Here is a 12,585-nt window from a genome sequence, read left to right on the forward strand (position 1 = left end):
CCATAAAGAGAGCACAACAACCACAAAAACAGCAGCTTTGTGTATGTTTATCCTCTATATTCACACCCTCTGTGCAGGAGTTTATTCAGAGGGAAAACAAGTTCTTATCACGTAAAATGAAACGGATCATTAACTCACAAACGCCGCATAGAAAAAAGGGAGCCTGGCCTATGTGTGATATGTCTGAGGCCTGTAGAGATTATGAACTGCTCAAACATCTCTGGCTTCAACTTGAACTCCAGGAAAACTGCAGTGCCTTCTCTGGGTCAGCGCTCGCCTGCTGGAATTTATACAGCATGTGTTTGTGTGTGTGTGTGTGTGTGTGTGTGTGTGTGTGTGTTAGTGCATCTGTGTGTCTGTACATCTGTATGAGAGAAACACAAATCAGACATGTAAAAAAAAAAAAAAATCTGTGGAGGGTGTGGAATCAAATGTGAAAACTCCTAACCAAAACATTCTTTGTGAAATTCTTTCATATTTCTTAGATGAGGAAATTCATGTCACGCTCCAGCCTGCCGGAAAAATAGGAAACGACTGTGCGCCGAGCAGCCACTTAGATAACAACTGAAAACATGGGGACCCCGTCTGAGGTTAAGTATGTAGTCTGTGTTTAAAGATGTTTTTAATATGTTAGAGCTCATTGCACGAGTGTACCAATGACAGCCTCAAAAACATGGGGATTTCATACATTAAAAAGCTAAGGAGCTAATGCTAACCACTTGGTGTTTACTGGTAATGGAACAAGTTTTATCCAATATTAGCAGAACATTATTAGCTATACCGTATAGAGATACATAAAAAATCAATCATCATCTCCTGGCATTGAAGGAGAGGATAATGATCCATTTAATGTATGACAGTTTGTTTGCAAATGGTATATGGGGTGGTACTTACAGAAGGGGAAATTATTTGATGCCTGGCTGAATTTGTAAGCTTGGTCACGTACAAAGACATGAACAGTAGTTTCATTTTAATGGAGAGAGACAGAATATCAACCAAAGATCCAGAAAAGACACATTATATAAAAGTTATAAATTGATTTGTATGTCTTTGAGTGAAATAAGTATTTGATCCCCAACAACCCAGTCACAGTTCTTGCTCTCACAGATTGGCTGGGTGCCCATGTTGCACAATCAATTAGACAATTACAGATATTCCTGATCTCAGCTCGTTATATGTATAAAGAACACCTGTCCACAGAATTGGTTTCTTCCATTCCAGCCCCACCACATCATGGGCAAGACCAAAGAGCTGTCAAAGGACATCAGGGACAAGACTGTAGATCTACACAAGGTGGGAATGGGCTACAAGACCATCAGCAAGGTCCCCCTGCTCAAGAAGGCACATGTACAGGCCTATCTTACATTTGCCAGTGAACATCTAAATGCTTGGTAGAAAGTGTTGTGGTCAGATGAAACCAAAATTAAGCTCTTTGGCATCAACTCAATTTTCTCTTTGGAGGAAAAAAAATGCTGAGTATGACCCAAAGAACACCATCCCAACAGTCAAGCACGGAGGTGAAAACATTATGCTTGGGGGCTATTTTTCTACTAAGGGTACAGGACGACTTCACCACATCAAGGGGCCAATTGATAGGGCCATGCAGATTAATATCTTGGAGGAGAACCTCCTTCCAGAGCACTGATGATGGCTCGTGGATGGGTCTACCAGCATGACAATGACATAAAACAATACCGCCAAGGCAACAAAGGAGTGGCTAAAGAAGAAGCACATTAAGGTCATGGATTGGCCTAGCCAGTCTATAGACCTCAGTCCTATAGAAAATCTGTGGAGGGAGCTGAAGTTTCAAGTTGCCAAGCAGCAGCCAAGAAACCTAAATGATTTAGAGAGTTTCTGTAAAGAGGAATGAGCCAAAATCCCTCCTGAGATGTGAGTAAACCTGGTGATCAACAACAGGAAATGTCTTACTGCTGTAAGAAGGTTTCTCCACCAAGTACTTAGTCATGTTTTGCTTGGGGAACAAACACTTATTTCGCCCAATGGCATGCAAATCAATTTATAACTTTTATGTAATGTGCTTTTTTCTGGATATTCTGTCTCTTTGTCTCCATTAAAATTAACCTACCATAAAAATTAGAGACTATTCATTTCTTTGGAAGTGAGCGAACTTACAAATTTAGCATGGGGGTTCAAATAATTATTTCCCACACTGTATATAGTGGTTTTCTACTCTAACTGAATAATCAAAGCACTTGTGCTACAAGCTTCATTCACCCAATCATACCTAAGTGCACACACTCGCACTTCAACTTAGGGTGCAGTATCTTGCTCACGGATACTTCACATGTATACTGGAGTAGCCGGGGGAATCGCTCCACCGACCTTCTGAGCCACAGCTGTCCGTTTGTGTTGCTTACCTCCAGCACACAGAGCGGAGCAGCGTGACCACGAGGTGTAGTGCCAGGCAAAACCACTCAGCGGATCCCTGTTGAGTGGCGGGTTGAAACGATAGTGGATCCCTGGGTTCTCTTCCCTCACCAGCACCTATACACAAACATTTAATGTGACACATCCTCACTTAGTTGTCCTTTAAGTGTCACCAGATCCTCCTTTTTGGAAGACCTATTTTGAGGTTTCTCTGCTCCCATTCTTACCATGACAAACAGGGTGATATTTGTTGGCCCCAGAGCTTCGAGACTTTCTGGTCCATCGGTGGGCCGTCTATAGTAGAAGGTGGTGCCTGCAATATTGAACCTGCGTGGCGTGTCAATGGTCAGCTTACCATTGATGAAGTACTGATCACCTTTACTCTTCAGTGCTAGGAAACAGAAGAGAGCGAGGGAGACAGTAAGGAAAAAGATTATGCTGATGTGGTACCAGCTCCATGGGCTCCCACATTAGGATTATCTTTAACCACTTACATTGAAAATAAACTCAGCATCGTCTTACCAAGGTAGTTGAGGGAGATGTTGAGCTCTTGTATGTGGATGAACACGGAGCCTTTGGGAATTCTGACCACCTCTTCATAACCTGAGACACATAAACCCACACAAAGTCAAAAGCTGAAAACTGACTGAAGAAGGTTTATTCACTAAGGATCATGGGAGCGATGCATAAGTAGTGTTTAGCTCCCTGGGACGCCAATGGACTAAGCAGAGGCTATAGATTCCAGCTGCATTCCTGGGCAGCGGTCCTCGGCTGCTCTGTGTGGCTCTCTGCTCAAGAACGAGAACTACGCCAAGAGCCGGCTTCTCCTCTCCTTATCTCTCATTTTCCTTCCATCTGTTTTGGTCTCTTGTCACCTTTAATGCTCATCTCATCTCACCTCACCTCCAACCCATCTCGCACCACTTTCCTCAGCTCTTCTGTTCTGCTGTGCGGCCAGCAGGCCAGCCACTACAGCCCTGTAAATAACTACAGCTCGCTAGAGGGAGAAGGAATGAACAAAAGAAGAAATAAAATCTATCCTGTGACCTCTTTGTAGAGCTCTGAAAGACGAGACTGAATACAGACTGTGTCTGTGGGCGGAGAGGATTACTTGAAAAGAGTCTGAAGTATTTAGCCTCAGATAAAGAGATCTCAAAAGTGTGAGAGTAAGTTTCTCCTGTTAGTAACTTGTGTGGTAAACAGAGAGCAAATGATCTGTGAAGCACTGGTCCCTAAAGCTTCAGAAATGCACATTGCCTGTCACGGCCTGGACAAGAAAAGAGATCTGAAAGGACAATTAATTAAGTTTTTAAAAACTTGTTCTGGGATAGAATCAAACTCCATCATTTTTCTCATTGTATAGTGCAGCTTTAATATGCACTGTGAGCAAGGATGTTATCAGTCAGATAGCAATAGAGATTTCAAGCATATTCATGTAATCAGCTGCATAATCTTTCCTAATGGTTGCCTTTTGAACCAGCTGACTGAACATGTTTAAAGAAGCCCTGTGAAGTTTTCTATTCCTCAAAGGGATCTTACTTATTTACCTGTTAGAGTTAAACAGTGTGACAGGAAGTCATAGATTTAGGTCCCACATCACGCATACACGCATGTGCGGCCTCATGTAAACAGTGACCCGCGCATAAAAAAACTGCTCTGTTGCACTACCGGACGTCAAAAACGCCACAGGGAGTCTTGAAATCACTGAAGCAGAGAGGAAAGGAGAACTACTGGCTGAACGCTTTAGAAGTTTAGAGAAATCAAAAGCTTGCTGTGGACATGACTGAGTGATTCTGCTAGTCATAAATCTGCCTGTGACCAGAATAGGCCTTTAGTCCTGTGCCTGGATTTTAAGTTTGGCTGGAAATGAGAACACACTATGCTCTAATTGTGATCAAGTCAACTGAGTTTAGACTTTAGGGACTTTTGTCATATCAGATACTTTGAAAATCAAGTGAAGCAGACCTACCAGTTTTTAGTTACTAAGTTATATTGATTAAAAAAAATAAAAAATTATGGCCCCTGATTTAAACCCCATCAAACTCCTTTGGGATGAACTGGAGCACTGGCTGTGATCATCAGTGCTTACTTAACTGGTTTGGCTTAATGTGAGCTGGTTGGTCCCAATGGCAGGTGACCACCTTGTGCTGCAGCTCTTCTACCACTTCAGCCTTACTAATGGATTTTGAAAATTTTTTTAAGGAAACAATAATGTCAGATATTTTGAGGTTAGTGGAGCCCTCAGCTTGGGTTTGACAGGCTGGCCTGGTCACTGTGGTTCAGCTGCCTGCTCGGGGTGTGTCCCCTTTTAGGAACCCTATGAGGGGGTGAGAGGCGTTCACAGTTGGGTGAGAGACTCTGGAGTTGGTGTTGTGGGGAGAAAGTAACCCAATATAGATCCGTCAGCAGCAGGACCTCAAGCCGCACTGGTTGGACCTGACCTAAATCTGTCTGCCACGTGTCCCTGGGTGGCCAGTGGATAAATGCATCAACATGTGTATAGTGTATAGTGTATGTACTATATGATTATATTTGCATGTTTCCTTAACTGCCAACTGTTTTTGAGAAGTTTGTCTTCTTAAAGACCCTTGGCTGGTATTCGATGCAGATGGGACTTGTTTTTATACAGAACTTACTTGTGCAATCTGTGTAATTTGTTTAGATTTCATTTTACAGGCCAAAACAATGTCAAACAACCTTTATTTAGCAGCTGGCCCGTGCTCTGTCTTGATGCTGCTACACCTTACAGCTGCAGCTGATGCTGCTGCTGCACAGTGTCCTATGATCACCCAACGAGTGAACATTTTTGTTATATACTGCTCAAAAAAAAGAGTAAAGAACACATATGCCAGATTGCATGGCTCAATTCCTTGTGGTTTTGGAGTCTATAGACCAGAAAGATAAAACCTCATGGACAGACACCCAGGCAGCCAGTAAGATGAAAATATCCTCCTGCTTCATTTTGCACGGGAGGATAAAAAGTGTTTCTTTAATTTTTTTTTTCCAGCAGTGTATATGTATGCAGATGACACACAAGTGTATCTTCCTGAAAACCCACTTAAAGCCCATGGTATTGGATGGATACATTCTGATGGCATTCATATAAAAAGTTAAAGGAATATTCAGGAATTTACTGACTTCGTAAAACATGAATTCCTTTCTTCTTCCAGGTGATAATGACAAAACTTCTTGATGTAGATAAGTGACTGTTTCAAATTGTAATGCCAACTTTAATTCTGGAGTGCATCAACTCTCACCTGCTATGTGTAAACACATCATTAATCTCAAAGCATTTATCTGAAAAACTGAGTACAGCAGGTGTTGAAATAAAAGATTGTCCTGTTCTGAGTTTAGTTACCGTTATCATATAAATAACTCTAAGCACGCTGCTGTGAGCCGAGTTTGCATGAGAACAGACAATTAAATTATATATTTTGAAAGTCTGGGATATCCTAACTCATACCGCAAGGCAGCTTTCCAATGTGCACTCACAATCCAGAGTATCTGAGTCCAAATGTTCACATTTTTGGGACAGCAGATAAATTACATTGCATAATTTCTCATGGCAAATACCTCATGTTAACTTAATCCAAATCTTGGAAAAATGGACCCTGTTCCAATGTTGAAAGCAAAAAAGTAAAACCCTTTTCCCCCCAATGCTAATGAAGTCAAGGCAGATCAAAATCTTTATCTATATGAACTGAGCATGTGGCAGCAGCTCACAAAACAAAACTGCAAATTAACTGGTGAGTGTTTTTAGTTCTCTACCTCCTTCAGTTAGCGAGTCGTTGAAGACTCCCTCCACAGAGGTGCAGCTGCTCCCGTCGCCACCGCAGTTCCGGCAGCGGTCCTCACGTACGTCCGAGCCGAGTATACGATCGCAACCTACGTGCTGCATGAAGGGAGAAACGAGTAAGCTGCAGGGTCGCTCTGGGTCATGGGTGAAGGGGCACAGTCAGTAAGTCGAGAGGTGTCAGAGGCTGGCCTGAGGGATTATCTCCTAATGTCTTCCAGGCCACTTTTTCAAAACACAGAAATATCAGATGGTAACTCCAGATGTGTTTTTCTGATCCTGTGCAGACACAAAGCTCTTAGGTTGCTAAACTCATAGCTGTCGACATAAATAAATTTCATGATGAGCATTGCAGGTGGTTTTACTCAAACTCTTTAACAGCAAACCAAACCTAAACAAAAGTGTAGAAAATGAATAGCAACTGTTCTTATTCTCATGTATTCATGTGGCATCTGATTATTGTACAGCAGGATAATGAGGCTTAAGTTTATTATTACTTTAACACTGATTGGAACATAGTTCAAAATAAAATTAGTCGCTGGTTCACCTCATGGTTGTCTGGTGGCTTCATAATGTCAGCAGTAATGTGAGTAATGGTCAGATATAAAAGTTTAAAATCACACACATCCCAACAAGTGTTGTGCAGACAGGCTTTCCCACATCTCAGTCCATTCATTTAATTATTTCACTCAGTATAAAAAATAAAAACACTGACCAAAACTATTATTATCATTTACCATTCCTATTATGTTCTTTTCAAGCTGAAATAATATTAGTGAATCAGTTAGTGATGTCCATGTCACAATAACTGGAAACAGCTGCTCAAAGGTTTGGATTTCAGGCTCTAAAAACTTTTTTTTTTAGATTCTAAGAAATTAATGTAAAAATTTCCATTGCAGGGAAGCATTTGCAGAAGGCAATTTACAGCCATTTGTATCATTTTAAAGCTAAAAAAAAAAGTGTGTCTCATTTTGTGTCTGGTGCTGCTTTCTGCTTCGAGTGTTAACTCATTTGGAAAGAAAGGAAAGATGTTTTCAGGATGAATCCACAGTGGCACGGGTTTACTGCTCAATGTGAGCGCGGTTCCAAAACTTTGGCTCTGACCTGTAACTCTTCACATATTCAAGTCACAAGACACATTCAAGGAAACGCTTTATTGGGTGTTACTAGCAACCAAGTTCATTTTTACAGTGAGCTGATGGCTTTGCAGCATTTCAGATTTTTAGTGAGGTGTCTACATAGACATTGGTCCATAAGGAAAACTGATGCAAGCACAAAAGCTTCTAAATAATAATAATAAATTAGACACTCATCCACATCATTACTACATTTAAGGGGCTAGCTCTAAAGTGCGTTAGAGTAATGTCTGAATCTTGTGGTGCCTGCATTTATACACGTGTCACAGCAACTTTATTAAGTGACCTGTTGGTCCTACAGGTCACTTGTTACACACAGACTGCGTGTTTACAAGGCAAAGCAGTTTGTAATAATGTATTCCTCTGCATGACTGCTGCACTCCACCTAAGCTGTCAAGCTTTATCCATACAATGCCTTTCTCAACCTTCAAGACCCCACACACATTCCCCAGCAATTTCTAACAGAGGGGTTCTTATATAAAACATACTGATTCTCCCTCAGCTGCCCCTCATTGAGCTGAACTGCTCTGCCGTTTCCTGAGAGAAAGCACATGCCTGAAAACCTGTGCCTCCACTGTATTATTTTGGTTCGTTGATTACGCTTACTCTCACTGGGGCTGTTTGTTTTTGACCCGCTAATTTGCGCTGCTCTTGGCAGGTTGCGTTGGTCATTACTGAAATAAACCGGCTGCATCTTTGTTTATACGTTAGCGCATTGTTAGCAGATCACCCGCAGAAGTTTCCACTCCCATCGGCGCATTTTTGTAACTGAAGCATCACGCTAACTTGCCCTGCTAAGTAAACCTGGCCCTAGATTTGTGCTTGACATATTGTGCAAGAAACTCGGTCCTGAAAATGACCAAACCCGCTGCAAGACTATCTAAAATAATTGAAACTTCATGTAGATTTTATCTTCGGAATGTCTACTCACAATTGTGCCAACTTTAAAGCTTCAAATAGCATCTGATCCACAGACTCCTCTTCATTTATTAACTAAGGGAGATTAGCCAGTGAGAGCACACGTTGCACCTGGATTTACCTGGCTTATTATTTTGATGAAATTACAGGTGTTGGTAATGTTTTCTACACTCTATATTTTGACCAGAGGGGACAAAAAATAAATAAAAAGGCTCTGGCTGATGTACTTTTTGTTTGGAGCAGCATGTTGTCCTCAACATCTGTTCCTATGCCCTTCTCCACCTCCCACACTTGGCCATCTTTCTTTCTGTGTCTCCTCTCTCTGATTGTTAGACTATAACTTTGTATCCAAAACCAGCGTGAAGTCGCAGCCATGAGAAAGAGATTTCTGTGCAGTTTAGCTGAAGTTTTATGTGAGCAATAAACATATAAGAGGTGGGATGAAAGAGGAATAATTGGACTGCAGATAGAAAAACTGCAAGAAAAAAGAAGGGGGGGGACAGTTGGGACAAAGTGAGAAAGGAGGTGTAGAGAGAAAAAAGAGAAAGCAAGAGATAATAAGAGTGCAGTGAATGAAAGCCAGCCTGCAGCGCAGACAGACTAACAGCTGAGCTGGAGGGTCACTGAGTTCTTACAGAGCAGAACAGAGCAGACTACAGAGAAAAAGAGGGAAGGCCATGGTGGTGTTGGGGGGGGGGGGGGGTGTTGATAAACAAAGTCGTCTTTTTTGGATGAAACTTCCTCAGCTTCAGTGAAACCAATCAGCAACACTTTCATTAAAGAAGCTTGGGGGGGGGGTGGGGGTAAGAGGCAGCGCGGGGGGGGGGGGGGGGGGGTGGGGGGGGGGTGGGGGCTGACAAATAAAATCCTTTGGCACAGAACTGAACTACCACTATTAAACAACAAGCTGGATATCCTGATGATATTTTTCTTCACTCTCCCCTCACATCTTTTTCAGAGCCTACACTAGTGTGGAAGGGCATCCAAAATAAACACACTGGGATTCAATGGTATCCATGTAAGCTGCACTGTGTTACCATTAGGGTTTCTGTTGTCTACATTCTTCAACAAATGGCCCAAAATCAACAGCAGTTTGCTGTTTTGTTTTCATTAATGAGCTTTATGCTCATTTATAGGTTAATCGTTGTATTTAGGGGGTCTATTAGGTTCAAAAACTTTTTTTAGTGAGCAGTTGGCGAGTGTTTGCAGACAAGTCAGCGTCTTCCACGCAAACTACAGGCGACACTGGCAACATGATAGTGACCAAAGCAACAGCAAAGAGGTTTTCACTACAGCGCTGTATACCTCTTTGCAACCACTTGCCAACCGGTCAAGGAATGCACATTTCTCCTCAGCGACCGGTGGTTGCCATTCTGTTGTCAGCCGGTCTCTAGGCTTGAGTCAGTGGGGCCTTAGCAGCACCAACATTTAGGATTCTTGTGGGAACATTGCTTTCAAAAATTAAACTCTTGGGTTCACTCTTGCAGTCAACAGCAGAACTCTTGGTTGTGGCTGAGATGCTTTAGAGTTATAATTAGTAGAAAGGGCTTTTGCAAGTAAATAAAGATGGCAGATTGGCAGGCAGCTGCTCCTTCTTTGTTTGTTGGGGTGCCAAAGAAGACAATAAGAGATCATTAGATCATTATGCAAGGGATTTGATGAAGTTGAGGAGCAGTGTTTTCTGTGGGGAAAATATTTTAATTTGGGTTGGGTTTTGTAACTTTATAGACCTTTACATGCACAAAATGCTACAGAAATAAAAACCCTAAAAGGGTAATAGTGGTAATTTAATAGCTTAAATTAATAGAGCATTAGTAGCAAGAAGCCTGCTGAGCAGCTGACTGTGAGGATTTTCAGCTTTTGGTGTGTATACTACTTAACGGCAGTTGTCCAGTTGTTAAACAACATTATCATAGATGAAAACAATTTGATGAACGGCCTGTATTTCTGCTGAACACAAACACACATGCAACTCACCTTACACTCTCCATTTACACACACGTCGAGAGACTCGTCTCGGCACGGCGTGCCATCCACCACGGCGGGAGCACGCTCTGTGTAGAAGTTGTATTCTTCTGCGAGGCAGTTGAGAGAGCAGGGCTTCATCCCACCTGGATACGCAAACAGACAGCACCAGTTCATTACTGTGATGATGTTAGAGGAAACTATAAAATTCTAAAATAAATGCCCCAAACTGGTGGTAACAGGTGCTAAATGGGGCGTTGGTTGAAATACTTCTGTCAACTCTTAAGCCATCAGTCTGTGGGCTTTTTCTCCAATTTTCCCCACTGAATGAATAAAAATGACTCTGATATACCCAATGCCATTTTGAGACATCTCTCCAGGAGGCAGTGGCCAGTATCCTGTCAAGAATTTGAATGTGAGCTAATAAGAAATGAGGTTGAAAGCATCATATCCTTTCAGGTTTGCAGACAGAAAAGGGAGCATGAGAGAGAAAAGAGTGTGTTGGGGAAAAGGAATGTTTTTATTTTTCTGTGCTTACAGCCGAAGTACAAGCAGCTGAATGTAATTACATCTCTGCTTTTGTGGATATGCACATACCATACAGACACAAAACTTTTGAATACTACCTCAGTGAATGCATACAAAACATACAGAGTACTGGGTTTTTAAAAAAAGACACTTATAGTTCATGTTAGATTTGCAGAGGGACCTCGTTAAGGAATCTGAGCAGCAGCTAAATTTCCATTGGGAGGACTAATCTCCATTTACATACACAGCAATTAAATCAAAAAGCCAATCAGCTAAGACAAGCAAACCTTCAGCACTCTACCTGAATTAACACTGTGGAAATTTCATAAAGTACTGACAGTAAAATGAATTTTGGAGGCATCAGAGTGATAACACTAATCAGCACCACATATACTCAGTCAATATAGGTTAGTGAATACAGCTGAATATCTTCTTTAGTGTTTCACAAACATGTATGTTTAATATTTATTAGCTCCACTGGTGTGAGGTCAACTACTCTGAGGTCAAGCAAATGCAAACATCCCGACATACTTAAATAAAAAGATGCACACAGACACACACATACACAAATGCGCACAGCATTGCTAAAAATCTTCTCCTGCCAAGTGGCATATACTGTATCCTTCATTAATCTGTGCAGTTTGCCAGCTGCTCCACTATTTGAGCGACTGTTGACATCAGCTTGGCATGTGTTTGTTTGTGCTGGCAGCGCTAAAGCAGGTACAGCACTGGGCTGGAGAGAGAGAAAGAAAGCGAGTTAGAGAGTTTGTGCTGGCAAGGCTCGCGGACAATAAAGTGGCCAGACCACGGAAAACTACAATTCCCATGGTGCCTAGCTTTGGCAGGGCAATCGCAGCAATCACTGCAGCAGCATGTGTGTATTACAACCTGCAGGGTTTTGGTGTATGGCGTGTGAAGGTTGAATGTGGAGGCTGCTGGACTGAGAACAGTAATGTAGAGCAGCTTGACAAAATGCTCATATGAGAGCGCCTTTTTAATGAACTGTCCTTGGCTGTCTGAGCTGAGAGAGAAAGGCTGCCTCTGTTCTCTGTGTCAGAAACAGGACTGAGACAGAGGGATTGCATAATGGTGAGCTGAATAAAGCGAGAGGAAGGGAGTGTCTACAGAGGGGAGACAATGACAACGAAAGAATAAGAAAGGGAAGCTGTCACTGCCGAGTGTGATGTTAGAAGGAAAAAGCTAAAATGAGCACTTGAGGAGAGAGAGAAAGGGCTGGGCGGTGTGATCTGGCCTCAACACAGGGCAGAGACTGTGGCAATGCTCCTATTTTAACAGCTGCAAGGGATTTCCATTGTAAAATCAGCTGACTTGATGAAAGGAGCACTTGTTGCCTGAAGTTGGAATCAGATGGCTGACCATCTCTGTAAGCCATTATGTTACTGGAGGGCCAGATTAAAGGCAGTTATGTCGCTGAAACTATTTATCTTTCAGGTTCAGCATCTAGTGCTCATCAAGGAGTGAGGAATTCCTGCAAGGCATTGTGGGATGTATGGTTCTCTGCAGCCAGCATCTGCAGGCCAGACAGGGGAAAGTCTGCAGCAGCAGCTTTGAGTCACGTTTTGCTCTGTCTCCACACACACACACACACACACACACACACACACACACACACACACACACACACACACACACACACACACACACACACACACACACTTGTCTTTCTCCTGACTTCTGTTTGTCTTGTTTTATTATCTCTTGGCTCACGTCTTTCTCTCCTTCATCTCACCTGTACTACTCTTTTCTCCTGTGCTATTGTCACAATTCTACTTGCTCAAGCCACAAACCGTGGTCCAACTGTGTAAACAATGAAACAAGGAATGACATCACAAGATC

At 42.2% G+C, this 12,585-nt stretch overlaps 1 protein-coding gene across 1 annotated transcript in view; it reads right to left on the bottom strand.

The window, feature by feature from the left end:
• The window catches only part of adamts10 (ADAM metallopeptidase with thrombospondin type 1 motif, 10), a 54,801-nt gene that overhangs the window by 11,947 nt on the left and 30,269 nt on the right, over window positions 1–12,585 (bottom strand). The window contains exons 17-21 of the mRNA XM_030728375.1: window positions 10,213–10,346; window positions 6,157–6,280; window positions 2,911–2,991; window positions 2,616–2,779; window positions 2,379–2,505 (exon numbers count right to left, since the gene is read on the bottom strand). Of these exons, the coding sequence (XP_030584235.1) occupies window positions 2,379–2,505; window positions 2,616–2,779; window positions 2,911–2,991; window positions 6,157–6,280; window positions 10,213–10,346 (630 nt within the window). The remainder of the gene's footprint in view (window positions 1–2,378; window positions 2,506–2,615; window positions 2,780–2,910; window positions 2,992–6,156; window positions 6,281–10,212; window positions 10,347–12,585) is intronic.

The sequence above is a fragment of the Archocentrus centrarchus genome, chromosome 4, assembly GCF_007364275.1.
Source record: "Archocentrus centrarchus isolate MPI-CPG fArcCen1 chromosome 4, fArcCen1, whole genome shotgun sequence".
NCBI lineage: Eukaryota > Metazoa > Chordata > Actinopteri > Cichliformes > Cichlidae > Archocentrus > Archocentrus centrarchus.